Source organism: Rhipicephalus sanguineus, chromosome 5 (assembly GCF_013339695.2).
Source record: "Rhipicephalus sanguineus isolate Rsan-2018 chromosome 5, BIME_Rsan_1.4, whole genome shotgun sequence".
Lineage (NCBI taxonomy): Eukaryota > Metazoa > Arthropoda > Arachnida > Ixodida > Ixodidae > Rhipicephalus > Rhipicephalus sanguineus.
The window spans coordinates 30,356,157-30,374,576 of record NC_051180.1 but is presented as its reverse complement, the minus strand read 5'-3'; the positions used below and the strand labels follow the sequence as shown (position 1 = coordinate 30,374,576).

General features: G+C 42.4%; 1 protein-coding gene and 2 long non-coding RNA genes across 3 annotated transcripts; all 3 read right to left on the bottom strand.

Moving 5' to 3' along the window:
- Positions 1 to 7,189: 7,189 nt before the first annotated feature.
- LOC125758706 (uncharacterized) lies at positions 7,190 to 7,810 on the bottom strand. Its single transcript, XR_007416334.1, has 3 exons — positions 7,737 to 7,810; positions 7,467 to 7,564; positions 7,190 to 7,317 (listed from the first exon to the last, which is right to left on the bottom strand). It is a non-coding gene; the product is annotated as an uncharacterized LOC125758706 (long non-coding RNA).
- Positions 7,811 to 7,976: 166 nt separating this feature from the next.
- LOC125758707 (uncharacterized) lies at positions 7,977 to 8,978 on the bottom strand. The gene is made up of 3 exons (XR_007416335.1): positions 8,862 to 8,978; positions 8,355 to 8,427; positions 7,977 to 8,022 (listed from the first exon to the last, which is right to left on the bottom strand). It is a non-coding gene; the product is annotated as an uncharacterized LOC125758707 (long non-coding RNA).
- Positions 8,979 to 10,118: 1,140 nt separating this feature from the next.
- LOC119394594 (uncharacterized) lies at positions 10,119 to 16,708 on the bottom strand. The gene is made up of 7 exons (XM_049415908.1): positions 16,437 to 16,708; positions 14,177 to 14,237; positions 13,722 to 13,858; positions 13,227 to 13,339; positions 12,068 to 12,228; positions 11,021 to 11,152; positions 10,119 to 10,154 (listed from the first exon to the last, which is right to left on the bottom strand). The coding sequence occupies exons 1-7, from the start codon at positions 16,631 to 16,633 to the stop codon at positions 10,119 to 10,121; spliced, it is 837 nt and encodes a 278-aa protein (XP_049271865.1). The 5' UTR covers positions 16,634 to 16,708.
- Positions 16,709 to 18,420: the final 1,712 nt, after the last annotated feature.

The following is an 18,420-nucleotide window of genomic DNA, read 5'->3' as shown; positions in this document are numbered from 1 at the left end:
TAGCAAGAGGCTGAGACAGGGATGTCCTTTGTCTCCGCTGTTATTCATGCTGTACATGGGGAGGATAGAAAAAGCGCTAGAAGGTAGCAACATTGGTTTTAATCTGTCACACAAACAGGGCGGCGTGATGACAGAGCAGAAGCTTTCAGGTTTATTTTCTGCGGACGATATTGTCATATTTGAGGACAGTCGAGATGGTATACAGCGGCTGGCGGATATATGCGGAAGGGAGAGAGAAGCTCTTGGACTAGGATTTAGTGTAACAAAATGTGGATTGATGGTATTCAATCATCCCTGTGATCAGGCGGCGTCAATACAGGGCCAAGAAATACCGAGAGTAAGCGAATAGAAGTACCTCGGAGTATGGATAAATGAGGGTGACAGGTACATGGAGGTACGGGAAAAAGCCTCGGCAGCAAAAGGAAAGAGGAATGCTGCAATAATGAAGCACAGAACGTTCTGGAGATACAATAGGTACGAGGTGCTTCGAGTTCTGTGAAAAGGTGTAATAGTTCCGGGGCTTACTTTAGGGAACTCAGTGGTGTGCATGAGGGCAGAGGTGCAATCGGGAATGGATATAAATCAAAGGACTGTGGGACGTCTCGCGTTGGGTGCTCACGGGAAGACGACGAATGAGGCTGTAAAGGGCGATATGGGATGCGCAAGTTTTGAGGCGAGGGACACTCAAAGCAAAATAAGGTTCGAAGAGAGGCTAAGGAATATGAAAGAGAGTAGATAGGCAGAGAAGGCCTTCCGTTATTTGTATTAGAAGAGTGTTGACACACAGTGGATAAAAAGAACTAGGAGGCTCACTAGTAACTATACGGCTGGCAGTGTAGGCGATATGGCAACAAAGAGCGTTAAACGAAAAGTCAGAGAGGCGGAGATGATTTATTGGACGGCAGCAATGGAGAAAAAACTGCCTCTGAGTAACTACCGAAATGGCAAAAACGAAATAAGGAGGCAGACATTTTACGATAATTCAAGGGGAAGCGCTTTAGTGTTTGAGGCGAGATCCGGTTGCCTTAGAACGCCTAGTTATAAAGCGAGATTCAGTAAATAAGAAGAACAATGCACATTCTGTGGGGAAGATAAGGAAACAGCGGAGCATGTTCTGATTGAATGTGGTGATATTCACCCAGGTGTACGTTTGAGCACGAGCCTACCTGAAGCCTGGGTTTTAGGGACAACAATGGAAAGCTGAACACACCCGCGATTGCAATAAAGAAGAGACGGTTAGAGTATTGGTGGCAGAGAACTAAAGAGAAGGGACAAAAAAAATCACGTGGGAAAAGTAAGGTCATACTGCGGTAAAGGGCACAAAACTGGGCTGTGAACTAAAGCTTTATTTTTATGCGACACATTTCTTAGCAAACCCAATGCATTTTGAGCGTATCTATCTATCTATCTATCTATCTATCTATCTATCTATCTATCTATCTATCTATCTATCTATCTATCTATCTATCTATCTATCTATCTATCTATCTATCTATCTATCTATCTATCTATCTATCTATCTATCTATCTATCTATCTATCTATCTATCTATCTATCTATCTATCTATCTATCTATCTATCTATCTATCTACGTCTAGGTGCTCTCGTGATCGCCTCCGTTACTAGATGTAGACCGATATTGGCGTGTGAGGGTAACGGGATTTGACGAATATGACTGTCTTTTCATGACATGAATATCGTGAAAATGCTGTTGCGTAGGTCGTCAAACCCTTTCCTCCGGACACGTGTGGCACATACCCGCTTACCGCGGCCCGCGGTGTGCGGGTATGCGCCACATGTGATTGACAGCTTTATGTCTAACCGGGAACGGCGAGAACAGACAGTGGTTATCTAAATGCGAGAGCGTTAAGAAACATCAACATCGGCAGCGTTGACCCGACGAATGCAAAGGATAAAAATTAGGATCACAGCAGGAATCGAACCCAAGCATTCTGCGTTACAGTCAGGTATTCTATCACACAGCCAAGCCAGGTCTAGAAACTGCTTTGGAAAAGCACCCTATGCAGGCGAGATGCCGGTGCAACGTCAACTGTGCTTGTGCTGCTGGTTATCTTAATTTACTGCAAAGCAATAACCACTAAATATGTACTCTTGCCAGGCCCGAAGCCAGGAATTTTTTTCGGGGGGGGGGGGGGCGACACTTACTACACCAAAACACCTACTACACCAAAGCGCATTTTTTAAAGGGACTCAGTCTCGGAAATGTACGAACAAACGTTGTGTGTGTATATATATATATATATATATCACGATGACGTACCAAACTTTCACGCTCGTTTTCAATGTGTTGCAGGGACACCTACACGCTGGTATACGACCCACAAACTGATACTGGGATACTGCAAACCAATTGTAAGTTTTCCTTTACGAGTATTCGCATGTGTTCCCGTATGCATTCACGCAACATGTGTTTAAAGCTAGAGCTTTCAACCTCGCTTATGCTTTAAACTATTTCAAGAAATGCACAACACTGTACTTTGCCTACACGATGACTGCAACGAAGTATCTTACTCTGTAAGAACCAGAACGCAAAAACAAGGACTGATGTTACTAAACAGACAGCTAAATAGCATTGCAAGTGCTTAAAGCTTTTAAAAGCGAGGCCATTTTGATCTTATTATCACTTCAAACGCAGTGAAAAGAGCTTGGGAATCAATTGCTACTAACAAAATGCCATAGGAGGCTAGTTAGGAGAGATATGTATGAATGTCAAATGTTCTAAGTGCGTAATTGTGTGCATATATGCACTTGCGCATACACTGCATGCAGTCGAGCGTGCAATTGTATTGCCCACACAAAATCTCTATTTTTCTACCGTTTAGTTTATCTTCTTTACCTTGTATTTTTGTGTTTTTATTGTTTGTCAACCTTTCTTTAACAACCAACTGCAGCCGCACACTTGTCTGAAATTAATATAACCACAAATTTCTATACTCTTTCTTTTAATTATTATTTCCTTCCCTTTCTTCTTTAGGCTGTCAATTCCGTTCCCCATCCCTACACAGAGTAGCACGCCAGCGGTATACAGACGCCGGCAAAAATCTGTTTTTCTAATAAAGAGTCTCTCTCTCTTCTATGCACTTAATACAGCGTCTCCCTACATATAACCTCATGCTTATTTGCGCAACGCCAAAAAAACCACTTTTAAGAAAGATGCACAGCTGTATGTTGCGGGTACGAAGCCGTCTACCAGACGTTAGGCGTCTTTAGCTCCGGCACCTTTCTCGAGATGAACTCAAGAAAAAATCAGATTCAATTCGAAGTTAAGCAAAGGGTCGACCATCGCTCTCTTCTCTGCACAATGGAATAACTCCTGCCAGGGATGCTGGTGCTGTAAAACATTTGCTGCCATCCGCAAAATTTAGCGAGAAGCACGCACGAAAACTTTCAATTCCGCAAAAATTCAATAGTCCCTTTGAGAACCGTGATACAGCCATGGCATGACATCCGAACGCCACATATACGAATACGACAGCATGGCCAGCAGACAGATTATAGTCTAAGCTATACAGAAAACATTGAGCAGTTTGCTTGCTGTACCTTAAAATGAAATACTTTCTACATGGGCGTCCAGTCAGCCATGTTGATTGAAAACGCTGTCTTGCCGAGCATCGAGAGCGTCCTATTCATCATGAGCTTATACGGCAACAGTATCGATAACTGAAACTATTCCCTTGTCGCATGATATGCATTTATGAACGATCGTTGCACTTTTTTCAAGGTACTTTGAGTAGATTATAAGAGTTTTTATTTTTTGTTTTGCAGCAATCACAGCGTATTTGGAAGTAGTGCTGCCTCCATTTAATGGCGCAGCTTACTACCTGAAAGTCAGTGAGTGCATTTTGCATTGCCCTTATTTTTCTTGAACGCCGATCAGGCACGCGATCAGGCATAGGAAGTGTTAAATACATGCTGACAAAACTTGATTGAACCTGTGGCGGGACTTCACATGGTTGTGGGTCGGGGTAGATGTCAGCAACTCGTACCGCGTGTGCTTAGTGCACATGTAGAGAAACCATCGATCACCTCTCGTGTTCCATAGTTCCGATTTTGATACACAACGCCAGTCCCTGCAATGTGCCTTAAGTAAAGTTGATTTTTTTTTCTTTACAGAAGACAGAAATTTGTTATGGTAATGCTTGTCGCTTTGCTCGCTATTCCAGGTGTCAGGTAATGACTATATGGCACATACAGTTATCTCATGAACTGTTTGAAAGAAGGGGAAATGTTCGAGGGGCTTGTTTCGTTGTTAGACACGCGTAATGAAACCAACAGACAATTAAGCTAAGGAGAGGGGACATTATTTGTTGTTTCTTTCAATTGTAGTGTAATAGTCACCCCTCCCCCCCTCACACACACACACACACACACACACACACACACACACACACACACACACACACACACACACACACACACACACACACACACACACACATATATATATATATATATATATATATATATATATATATATATATATATATATATATATATATGGTCGCATCTCCATGGTCTAGCTACGCTGTATTTACAGTGCTTCCTATCCTTCTATCTCTCTTTTTTACTCCCCTATTCCCCCTCCCCATGTGTAGGGTAGCAAACTGGACGCATTGTCTAGTTAACCTCCCTGCCTTTCCTACATTCCTTCTCTCTCTCTTCAGAGTATGAGGCTTGAGTAGGAGCTGTAACAATCACACAGGCCGTGTTTTAAGGTCTTCTCGAGTATTACATGCAGAAAACTACTATACGAGCTCTCGTGTAATGCTTGAAGCTGAATGACTTTAGTGCCCGACTGCCGATACGCTGCTCCACGCTTGTGAAGTCTCTGGACTGCTGCTCTGTGCTTATTCTTTTACCGCCATCAAACCCCCGTGCGCTGGGTAGAAAACTGGAGAGTCCCTTACTTTGCTCACCACACCCCCTCTCCCTTCTCGAAATGCTGAGAAAACATTTAGCGCTTTTTGGAGATGCAAAGCGATAGTAAGAACTTTTAAGGCGCTGCACACAGACACCCAAAAATGGTCCGAAATAAGACGTTCAAATTGCCTGCTTTGTGTCATTCCTTGCATGGACTTCGAACTCTCATGTACAGTCGGCGGCAAAAGTTTAGAGAAACCTAGGTTTGAGAAAAAAATTGAATTTCCCAGCACTTTGTGACTGTATTCGGTCGAAGAGCACGGTACATGTCGTTAGCGCGCTTTACCACAGGCTGGAAGTCTAAATTCAAGCGTGCCTGCCGAAGCCGCGTGAATATTCAGCTTTTTTCTTGTGTTCGTGGTCCATAAACTTTTGACGTTGACTATGCGTTTCCCGTCATCTCCTCGCAGCAACCACCAGTACAAACAACCGCGTGGACTACAAGGTGCTGGACACGTCAGGAACCTGCCTCAACGCGGCGACACTGGTCTTCAAGACCTGCTACGACTTAAACGACGATTGCTGCAATCGAGGTCAATCCTGCCGGGGACAAGGGCAATCGCTCAGCAGACCTCGTACCGAATTAGGCTGTTCGGAACTACAGTACTCTCGATATCCACAAGCCGAACCGTTTCCCTTGTGTGCGGATTACCACTCTTGCACCTAACTGAACGATGCATTTATTTCGTTAATAATGAAGAAAAAGGAATATATGCATCGACAGTTCAGTTGATCACTTGAGTGAAGCCTAGAAACAGTTTTAAGCCAAGCTTGTTATGAGTTTCAGATTTAGGTGGCGGCGTTGTCGTACACGAAAAACCAGGCGCCATCTTTTCTGAGCGTACTGAAATGCGGCCCTCAGAGGTGGGCCGGTTACATGCGTATTTGTATGTGTCGTGTTCTAATAATAGATTCTCCTCGATCGTGGGCTCGTCGGCGATCAGCCATTTTTGACATGGCAACCAAATGGTTTATAGAGGTAGCTTGTCATCTGGCGTTGTTACATTTCATTGTTGCCTGGATACGATCGCATAACCATCGTTGTTGCTTTTAGCAACTGAAGTGTTGCGCTGCTAAGCACGTGGATTACTGTCCGATCCACGCATGGAGGAAAAAAAACATCTAGGAGGGAGCATTGCGCAATGCGACGGAAAAGATATAAAGAAAGATATATAGAAAGAAAGAGAGAGAGAGAAAGAAAGAAAGAGAAGTAGTACGTCAGGCACACACACGGAAAGCTTCGCTTGTCTCTGTTTTGCTGACAGGGCAAGGCTCCTTAATTTTTTTACCACAACTAGTAGTATTTCCCTGTACTTTTGTTTGTTGCCTCTCTAGCACTACTGTAGAACGTTCCCACTCCAGCTGTAGCCCTAAAATAGTGCTGCAGTAAGCGCAAATAAATAAATAAATAAATAAATAAATAAATAAATAAATAAATAAATAAATAAATAAATAAATAAATAAGCTGTGTTTGTTGGGAATGCATTGTAGGATATTGTGTCCTTACTTCTCTCACGCGGTTTATGCTGGCTATGGCTTTTTTTTTTTCACAAGTTTTCTCAGGGTCAGAATTAGGCCTGGAGAAGCGTGGTTGACGAGTTCGATGTCAACATGTTTGCAAGTGCGGATTCATTCATGTTCCCCTATTGCAAACCAATTATACACAGAGATATTGGCAGTCCTTCATGGAATACTTCCAGGAACCAGAGGAACCTGGAAAGTTCTTTGCCGTGAGGACGACAGGGCGAACAGACATCGATGAAGACTGTGGTCACCCTCCCCGACCACGGCTCATCCCTATTCCCTAAATTTTTGCAGCAACGCTTAAGCCTATCGCGTGTCAGCCTCGCTCAATCGCCCACAACGGCAACGTATTCTTTACTTCAAGGTATCATATCTGAAAAGAGTGCTTGGATGCCGTATCACGAAACTTCATACTGGGTCGCTTTGCATGAGGAGTACTATAAAAGCGCATCTTATGGAGCACGACACCAGAGGGCATCTCTTCCTGTTATAACAATTGGGAGAAGAGAATGTGGTTTCAAAGGTGTTCGAACTCAGCACCTAACTTGTACGAAGCAGATAACCTCTCTTGTATTATTCAAATCATGCAGACGATGCTGTGGCGGCACTAAAGAAAAATGCATTTCAGTTCCATTCTGCAAGTTTTAAAAGGTGGTTGTATTCAGAAGAAATAAAGAAGTCATCTATACTTTTTGATCACAAAAAATTCACAAGTCGCTAACAAGTCACTTCAGCTCTGCACTTGATATCGAAAAAATGCCCTTCGTTCTGTCTTCTCTGTTGGCACGCAGTGGTGGAACTGCACTCTTATGATGTGCGCTGCGTGAAAGACAACGGTATTTTCCACATTTCCTGTAAAAAAAAAACAAAGAAAATAGAACATGTACGGTAGCGTTATTTTGCGCTGACCATTAGGAAAACGTTCCTCTCTTAATCTATAAGTGGGGCACGTATCTCTAACGAATCAAAAGTGCTCTCGAACAGATATGAGAATGTTTTACCTTCTGATAAGGTTGTGGTAGTACTCGAGAACTCGAAGAAGAGAAAACCCAAGCCATATTCCCAGATAGCCTCCAACGTAGCCGAAAACTTGAATCACCTAGATAACATGTTTTAATTGAGGAAGAGAGCAAAGTATTTATTTATTTATTGTTTATTTATTTGAAATATCTTAAAGGCCCGTTAGACATTGTGTACCATCTCATATTGCTCATTACTATACTTGTGCGTGTAATCTCTTCTATATATACAAAGTTAGCGGAAACACTTACACTAAGCGCGGGTTGCTCCGTCACCAGCTCTAAGATGTCCGTGGCGAATCTTATAGTAAGCTCGTATACCATTCTGAAAATGTGACAAGACTAATGTGATAAAGATAATTACGCGAACACATTTCATTTCCATGCCCTTGTACTTACTCCTTAGATTCATTAGATTTCTGCAATAAAAGTATTTGCAATAGAATTATGCACAACGTAGCGAATTACTTGTAACCCGTTTGTAATACTTACCGGAATGGACCGTATACCAGCCACGCGGCTGTCGTAAGTGATATCCCTAAATAATAAAAAAAAAGAATAGCAGTAATTAAATAAGGGTGGTTCATTATAGTGCCGTTTTTTAGTAAAGAAGGCGCATGGAGTCACACGAACTCAGCCTACCTATCATCTTACAGAAAACGTAGTGAGTTATGCTCCTCTAAGAACACACGTTTACTGATTTGTTGCGTACTATAGATCGCTAGTATTTTTTATAGTTATTGACAGGTGTGGTGAGGGGCGTGGTTACCTAAGTTTGCGGTATATCATGTTCCGCAGCGCAAACCTTGCAAGTTCCTTTAAGGTTGTCAAAAAAAAAAACGAAAATGAACAAAATATTCGAATTCTTACTCGCACGACGCTTGACATTGGTCCATGCACGACTCAAATATGTTTGCTGCGTATGCGGCCTTCCAGCAATCATCTGGAATAAAAACAAAGCAAACAGTAGATATAGGGGCTGTATGTGAAGATCAGTGTCACTTACCTAACATGACGTCATAGTGACATCATGATTACATAAAAATTCTGGCGATCTATGACGTCATCCTAAAGGCATCTGCGATCACGTGATAGTTTTTGGACTGTTCGTATTGACGGCGACGCCTACGGTAACTTATCGCATTTCATGAGGCATCCAAAGTGTTTGCCTTATTGGAGAGTATTGGTTCTGGAGACAGCGAGATGCAGGGGCGCCAAGCTCATGCGCTATTTCATACTCTTCTTGCGTTCTTCAGTACGTCAGCCGAAGTTCGATAAAATGCAACAGCTTTGAATGTAAGCCCCATTCAATAGGTACGAGAGCACTGGAATTCGCTATATAGTAGAGAAAAACCCTTTAAAGCAGAATTCACCTACTTCCTTCAAGAAGATTGCAGATGCGTCCTTTGAACGTGGCCGAATACTCGTGATCGGATAAGTGGCAGCGGCACAGTTCCGTCTCTCTTTTCATGAAACATGTCTGAGTGCATGCCTGAAAGAAAATGAAGTAAAAGAAAATAAAATGACACCAACTGGGCAATCCTTCTTTTCTTGTGTCTAAACTGCCTTTTCCTTGTACAAATATTGCAAGGCAAAGCACATTACGCGTTTTTCTCTAAACGTATCGGTACGCATTATCTTACGAATTTGGCGCATTTAAGAAGGGGAACTGGTCGAGTGAACCAATTTTGTTAGACACAGTGGTACGAATCTAACCGATAATGATGTTAAGGAGGGCATAAAAGGCGTGACTTGTTTTTAATTGTAGTGTAGTAATTATGACATTAAGGGAAATTAAACTGAACGTGTCGCTTCTGGAAACCAAGATTCCAACCCATACATTGCGTAAAGGTATATAGCCATAACATACACCAACACCTCCTAAAGCAGCACCCAGACCAGCGTGTTGCGAACGGATCGTTCTCTCCCCGTGTTCGTGGTCGTGGCTTGCCTCGTCGTTCCCGAGCCCACTTATATAAGCTAGTGGACAAACCAGTGTGTGCATCTTATGGCTCCTGTGAGACACTTGAGCATCTTATATTACACTGTCCCGCATTCGTTATAGAGAGGGCATTGCCGATTAAGGATTATAAAGTCCTCGGATTTAAGTGCGCGACCATTGACAATTTCATCTTTCCAGGAGGGTGTGCTTCTAGATGCGACCAGGCCCATCGAGCTCTGCTGATTTATATGGACCAAACGGATCTGGCTACCCGTTCATGGACGTTTTTTTTTGTGTTCTTACTCATTTTTGTCCATATCTTCGTCTCTTTTTTTCGTTACTTTCCTATATATTTTCTCTTTCTCTTCTCCCATCTTCCTTTCCTCTATCTCCTCCCTCATCCCAAAAGAATAGGCAGGCAATGTGCCCCTCTAGGTTGCAGTTAGCCTGCTCTCTCCCTCCTTCCTCTGGGTCCTTGTGTTTTTGTATGCAAATATAATAATAATAATAATAATAATAATAATAATATAATAATAATAATAATAATAATAATAATAATAATAATAATAATAATAATAATAATAATCCTTATGCTATTAGTAGCAGTACAAAACATTTATTGAAGGAACATGAGTGGTTCCGATCCCTGTATCAATGACTGATGCGGCCAGACTATTCGCTGGCTCGAAATTTCACGCACACTTTTTGGCAGCTTCCAAAAGTGTCATCTACATGAAAGTGATCATTCGTTGGAGCTACAACTCCCATCGCAAATTGCCCGCTGCGATGCGGCGACAATTTATGCCGCCTTCGGATGCACATTGCATTCACGAAGGCGTACATGTTTCGCATAGAAATGGTGGACGCCTCTATACACGCGACTACTGCGGAACCGAAGAGATGAGTGAACGTTTCTTGTGCAGCTGCGCTCGCAATGCCACCCTGCGATACCCGCTCCGGATGCTTCTGAACCAACTGGACTGAAAACCACTTTCTGCAGCCAATATTCTAGGAACCTGGGCATTTGTCTCGAAGGCGCAGAAGGCAACGAAAGTGTTACTGGAGTACTTAAAGAGAAAAGATCTGTGCGACCGCCTGTAAACTTGATGTGCGCCCTCGTGTGCGCGCATTATTCTGTCCATCTCTCTTTTTTCTTCTGTCTCTATTTTTGCCCCTTTATCCCTTCCTCCAGTGCAGGGTAGCGAACCGGATGTGCGTGTGAATAACCTTCCTGCCTTTCCTTGCTTCAATCTCTCTCCCTTTTTATCGACTAGATTACCGGAAGTATAATATTTTTCTGAGGCACACTTTTTTTTCCTCATTGACAATAACCATGTATATGACATAATAAATATGTGTTTGACAACTGTATAAACGAGGGATGCAAGAATTGCTGAAATAGCAATATGCTGCTATATAAAAGTGCAGGCTTATCTTGCTGCTTATAGAAAGTGCATTTCGAGTCGAACATTTCCGCTTACTTACTAAATTATTGAGTGTTAAGTGCCAGGAAAAATCACGCGAGACCACTGAAATGAAATAAATTTTACGACCTGAAAAATACTTCGACTATGTTCGTTCCTTCCTGACTCACATTGCTGTAAAAGGGGAAGGTTCCGCGCATTACCTCTTTAGATGCAATTCCGTAGAACTCTTGCTTCACGCCTTCACTGTTGTAGTCCTTACAGCGTGAAGAAAAAGGTGCAGGCAGGCGTCGCTTTTTTTGCTGTAATGCGTGAAAAATTGTAAGGTAAATTTGAACTGATCAGGCATACATTAAATCATGGGAGGCAAACTGCGAGCGTTATTGCTCATTAAAGGTATATTGACTCCTGCTTTCTAGATTTCAGTATTATGCTTTAAAAGTGTCCTGAACCGCCTCTCAGGTTCCGTGAATAAACACAATGTACGAACAGCAGGCATTCTCCAGTAATACGTGACCGCTCCACCAGCAATTTGTGACCAGAAGGAAGAGTAGCGCTAAGTATATCCCTAACCAGTGTTTCCTTTCATATGTAATGCATCTAAGTACAAGCGAGCTTACCGTGCAAACGGTTTAGGTATGTTAGTGTTGTACATGTGTGCAGGCCTGCGAATTGTTTGCACAAGGGCCTCATGTTTGCTCTCAGAGTGAAGCACATCGAAATACGTGCCGGCTCATATTTATGGGTTATCTACTATGCCTGAGTGTGTTTTTTGAATTACGTCCGAGTGTTCTCGAGCATATCGGTACGCAGTGCTTGGCTAAGTCGGAGTTCATTCACTCAAGTACGCTCGTAATCTGGATTTCAATTAAAATAGAAGTCGATATATAAAGCCCACAAGCACCACGGTAGACGAAGCGATTTGTTCCTTATTACCATTCTTCTATTGTCTTTCCTCTTTCTTTTTACCTATCTTCATTTCCTCTATATTCCCCCTTCCCGAAGGAGAAGGCGGGCGTTGTGCCCCGCTAAGTGGCAGTTGTCAGCCTGCTCCTTCCCTATTTCATCTGCGTCCTTGTATGTTTGTATATCCAAATCAAATAATAATGAATTTGACGGTATTTTTGCATCTGCGTGATACCGAGTAAGGCAAATGAAAAGAAATAGAAAAAAATTGCACTTCTTATATCTGCTGGGTGTCGTTTTTCGGGCCTAACCTGCTTGATGGTGATGTCGTAGCTCTTCTGCGCGACCAGTGCGATGGCGGCGTTGCGCTCGGGTCTGCAGAGCTGCGGCTGTTGCACGAACACCGGGAGTGGAAGGGAGGGAATCAGCCGTAGAGTGTTCTTCTCGATGAAGCGCAGACGAATGCGTAGTTCTAAGGGGCGAAGCGCGTGGAAGAAGCCGCATTCACCAAATGTTCTTAGGTTACAGCTATTCATAGAAGCAAACTTCAATCAGCCGCTAAGTAAGAGACATCCTCAACGAAATCGACCAATAAAAGGAAGAAAACAAGAACAAGAACAAAAAACATTGTTAATTCAGGCACTTCACATTGAGATGTAGGCCTACACATCTCGGCACATTGTCTGGAATTTGTGTGCACTCGTTCTTTTTTCCATAATATAATTGGTACAGGAATGAAGGAAGCAAACAAAAGGGAGAAGGCAGGGAGGTTAACCAGACATATGTCCGGTTGGCTACCCTACTCTGGGGGAATGGGAAAGGGAGTAGAAAGATGAGAGAGAGAGATGAGGGAAAGGAAAGAAGGATACAACAGTCAAAGGCACAGAAAGTAAGAACACACATGAGAAGGTTTACTAAAAGTGAACTTTCAGATTGGCAGTCAGCGCTTGTCCTGTTGTGTTTTTTTATCTGTGTCTGTTTCACTTGTGCGATGTTTCATCCTGAGTTCTAAAAATTGTTCCTTGGTGAGCAATAGAGCATCGCAGCACTTCGGTAAGTGTGGTGTAACTTTGTGACATTATTATATGTTATTGTTTACCATACCTTGTAAGCGATGTACAGAGAGTGCGAATGTTTCGCGGTAGCTAGTAATTATGTGTAGAGCGTTCTGCCGTAGGCTTCGCTTAAAAAAAAAAGGTGTCATTCAAACATAATCTGAAAGGGGGAAACAGGGCGGGGCAATTGCGTGCAAATCTCGCAAGGATAAACGTGCCGGCAACCTAGAACATCCTCATCGTAAGCACTACCAGGAGTTGAAGAATGTTTGCATCGCCGATAGTGCACCATGGTAAACGTGTAGATTTGATACAGTTTACTGAACCTCAGCAGTTTACCTCAGCAATTTATTTAACTGTATAGCGCAGTAATTTAAATAAGGCTTACGTATGCTTAGTAAAAAAGAACACTCACCGTATAGCCAAGGTGTGCCGCACTTCTCAAGCAAGTTGTCAGGCCCTCCGTAGAGCTTACTGTCTAAGGTGTAGCAAAGCATTATGGGTAAGCGTAGAAAAGTGGTCCTGATGCTGAAATTTAAAAGAAGATAATATAATTAAAAATACTAAGCTCGTAGTTTTTCGCGTGACATCATTTTGCCTTTGCCCAGAGAGGCTTCTTAAAACGACACCCAACTTTTTTTTGCTGTGTCAAGAAGAAGGTCTGGCATAGTGTTTAGAGCCAATACGAGTTAGTTACAGCCATCCAGATTATATGAATGACTAGTGCGGGCTAGTTAAGCGAGCCTTGCTAGAATCATTGCCGTTACACTTCAGTTTAGAGGGACAAGTAATGCATCTGTACGTTACGAACAAATAATCTAAAAATGATTTCTGGTCCTGAAAGGAGTCTTTTCATTGATCAACCAGATGCATCAATATATTTTTTATCAAGCATATTAATTATACTTACTGGTCGACGCAATTGAACGATTGGCACTCTGAGCTTGTCGACTCCATACGGCATTCGAAAATTTCTCTTGGCTCATATCCGACAAGAGTACGCATCTCTGGTTCGAACTGGGCCCTAAAAATTCCCCAATGGACCTCCTGTATATTTACAATGAAAGAAGTCATCGCGCTTGCATTAGTGTTCCTTCATATTTCAAGAGAAGAGAGAAATTAATCTAATAGTTTGTCGAACGCATGGACTATACGCAACGTATGACGTCACAATAGAAAGCATTTCTTGCCAAGAGAGTGATTTTTGTAAACACGAAGCCATCAGCAATGCACTCAAGAGAAACAGTTATTACAATTGCATCGCAACGCCCAAATGAAGCGCCATGTCTTCCTATAATTAACCATATTTCTATTACTATAATCATCACCTTAAAAGAAAGTTCACCGGAGAAATGATTAAATTACCTGGCCAAACTTGGTGCAGAGGCGAGGAGTCTTGAGGCATGCTTCAGACTGTTTATTAATCCTGCAATAAAAGTGAACACCTTAACAGCAAATTCTGTTATGGATATTTCGGTGATTATATATCCCTACTACAAAGCGACTGTCTCTGCGAACAGTACTGTGGACAGTCGCACCGAATATGCTTAATTGTTTCATCACTTCCGCAGTGGTCACAAGCTGCGGTGTCGGCCATTCCTATGCGGAACGCGTACGCATAGGTAAATGCGACACCCAACCATAACCTGCACAGAAGGGTAGCGTCACGCGCTTGACAAATTGGACGACCGAACTCATTCAGAAGAATCCTGCGCCACCGACAGGACTTAACGTCACAGAAGAAGGCTGTGCAGGCGCTAATGCGCTTCCTGCGTTCAACCGGCCTATCAGAACGGCTGTGATAGGACGTCCTGCATGTGTGTGCATGTGTGCATGTTTTGTTTTGTTCTTATTAAATGCGAAGCATTTCTTAGCGAACCTCTGGCACTTTGAGCGTTTCTATCTACGTATCTATCTATCTATCTATCTATCTATCTATCTAGCCGCCTACGTCTGGGTGCTCTCATGATCGCCTGCTTAACTTGGTGTAGGCCAAAATTGGCATGGAAGGGTAAGAAGATTTGACGAATATGATTGTCGGGTCGTGACATGAATAACCTGAATATCTTGTCGTGTACGTCGTCAAACCCTTTCCACTAGACACGTGTGGCACATACCCGTTTGCCACGGGCCGAGGTGTACGCGTATGCGCCACAGGTGATTGAGAGTTTATATCTACCCAGGAACGGCGAGAACAGACAATTGTAACTTAAACGCTAGAGCGTTAAGGAAAACCAATATCGGTTTTCCAATAACCAAAACCAATAACCAAAACCATTATCAATAATGAAAATTAGGATCCCAGCAGGAATCGAACCCAAGCATTCTGCATGGCAACCAGGTATTCTACCACTGAGCCACGCCAGGTCTATAATTTGGTTTGGAAAAACAGCCTACGCAGGGGTAATATCGGTGCAACGTCAATTGTGGTTGTGGTGCTTGCTATCTAATTTTACAAGAAAGCAATAAACACTACATGATACTCCTACGGTGTGTACTCCTACGATACAGGCGTCACATCAGATTAACGTCTGTCGTTCCAGTGTTGACTCCACTTTTATAGCAGTCTAATAAATATTACGTTTGTATTCCTGATTCAGCAAGCAATATTGAAGCATTGCTCGACCCCGGATGAATACATTAACGAAAGTTGCCTATGATATAGAAGGGAAACCTGGGCTAGTTGGTTATATAGTTCATTTTCGATCAGCTTACAGCGCAAAAAAGACGAGGACATAGACCAAGGATATGAAGACACGAGCGCTGGCATGGCTCTGATGCACACGCGCAGTTGCACGGTTGTTAGCCGGTTGACCTCTGTGTATATTTATTTGTGCCCTTCCTTCCAATAAACCATAGTTGAAAGTACAGCACTACATATCAGCTTACTGCTTCTGGTGTTGGTAATTCCCACGTTGCCATTGGCAGCGTTACCCAACCGTAAACAACTGGTTATATAACACATATGCGGCTCTTCAACATATATGAGTGCGTATAAAATTTATACAAATCTTTAGCGTCATTTTGTAACGTGTCACTTAGTAAAAAAATTACGCCACAGTCACCTTCCCGCCGCATGCTTCGCATAACATCGACTCCCACGGTACGTGGGATCTGCCGAATTTTTTTTATCTCACTCTCTCTCTATCCTCTTTCCGATCCCTATATCCCCACCCCTGTGCAGGGTAGCAAACCGGTCGCTCGCACCAGATTAACCTCCCTGCCTCTTCCTTGTCATCTATTTCTCTCTCTCTCACTCTCTCTCTCTACTTTCAGTATCCAGCCCGACACTACTTTCGTCCTTTCAATATCAAGCCGACAGTCAGAACCTTTGTATTAATTAAAATTTGTGTTCCTCTAAGAGTTGAGTCGGTGTCTGCTATGACACAATAAGTTTAGAAGGTGTGGCATAGGTATGAGAAGACTAGGTATGAGACTAGGTATGAGCATAGATATGAGAAGACACCGCAATCGAGAGCTTTTGAGATATCCGATAATAACATTGTTAAAAAAAGCAGGGAATCGATCCTTCTAAAAGAACGACGACGTTTAGAGGTGTATGCGTATCCCTAGCTTCAAATTAGTAACGAGCGCACATCCGGTTCATATATTAACTCTCACTCACCAACTGTTGGTGCAGACAGTCACTGAAGGGAACACGAGTGACTTCCTTTTCACTTCCGTCGGTACAGACTGGTGGCTATAGTCTAGGTACCTCTCAACCTGTAAGCCAGCCTGGTACATAAAGGTTCCCGCGCAAAGAACAATCGTGACTGAACTCAGCAACCAGGAAATAGCAGAGCGTCTCTGAATCGGCTTCATTCCTAAATTTCTTCACTACCCTCGCCTAAGGGACCAATATGCAATCACAGCCTTGTCTCTAGGTTACGGCGAGGCAGCTCTGTTTACTTAGCCGAGATACTGAGCTTTTATAGAGACTGTTGGTCTCCTGATCCTTAGATACATCAATATTGCTAACGGCCCAAGGTAACATAGACACATCAATATGGCTAATGATGACAGATAATCACCCCAAGATGCATCAGTATTGAGACATCCTCCTACTATGTGTTTTCTCTTCTTAAACGTCGCAACACGCGCCGCAAAGTTTATGCAGCATGTCGGAGTACAGCGTCCTCGTTAAAGCAAGCTGCTTTGTAAGCGTAGCACAAACTGTCTTACATGGCTTAAGAATTTTTCACCCGTTGTAAAAAGGCTGCCGTCCTCTGAAAAGCGGTCTTATTGATTAGCTTCAGTATGGAGGTAATAAAGAATGTACTGATGTTTTAAGTTCTCAGCTTTTGCTTTACGATGATACTTACAAGGCACATGCACTGTTCGCAGCTTAAATGGCCAAGACCAAAATGAAAATTGTTCACTCAAATTGACGCTAATTTTTTTCTTTTTATAAGAAAAACGTAGCGTGCGTTTATGTGAGCACACCATTAAGGTCCGCTGACAGCCAGGCTTTCCGAAGCTTCATTTAATGGACTCAGAAGCAAGCAGGGATGGACCAATTACCGGTTTACATATTTATTTTGATAGCGCACATATAGTAGGAAAGTTCTACAAAAAGAAAAAAAAATCTTGCGTGTGGGCAGCGGAAATATAATAACTTTACGATAAGTAGACTTATTTTCGCGTGGTTATCCCTGGAATCATGAAGAAACAACATTTACAGAGGACCTTTATTGCATTCTGCTAGGTTACATTTTCTTTTCTAAGTTTTTCCTGTAAAGAGCTGATCAGTTTCCTTGATTTTACTATTAGCAACTATACCTCGAACACAACAGCAATTATCCTCCTTAGCCTTGCAAAGAAGCGGTAATACGGAGTCCCACAAGTCTGCAATGAATGACAGGCTTTTTGTCATGTAAAGGCAACTTTTTCGCCATTCTGATAGACACTCAAGTAATGTCTAGCGGCAGTCGCTTATCAAATGCAGCTGCTCTACGAGTACCCATAATCGGCATTATTCGCATCTATAGAGCGTTCTTTGCATATAATTGGAGGATGAGGAGGAGGAATAAACTTTATTGATAATAAATTATATTGATAAAGTTGTGAATATAAGCGGCACCTCTTGGCAACTATGCGCGTGACAAATCGTTCTCGAAGCCTCGAAAGGCTGCCGCTTTGACAACGGCTCTCGGGGGCCATGCGCCAGGTGTTACAATTGGGGAAATAATGCTGAGAGGGCGTTAGTCGATCAGAAAACCTGGTGGCGTTCATTTTCTCTTCGTCAAGCCTTGTCACAATTTGTTGTCGCCGGAGGAGGATACAACTTTATTAAAAAGAAATTTCATAGGCTTGGATCTATCTATCTATCTATCTATCTATCTATCTATCTATCTATCTATCTATCTATCTATCTATCTATCTATCTATCTATCTATCTATCTATCTATCTATCTATCTATCTATCTATCTATCTATCTATCTATCTATCTATCTATCTATCTATCTATCTATCTATCTATCTATCTATCTATCTATCTATCTATCTATCTATCTATCTATCTATCTATCTGCCTTACTGTATATTGCATGAGCAATTACTTTCTGAATTTCTTCCTTTCTGCCCTTGCTTTATACATAGTGTAAGATAA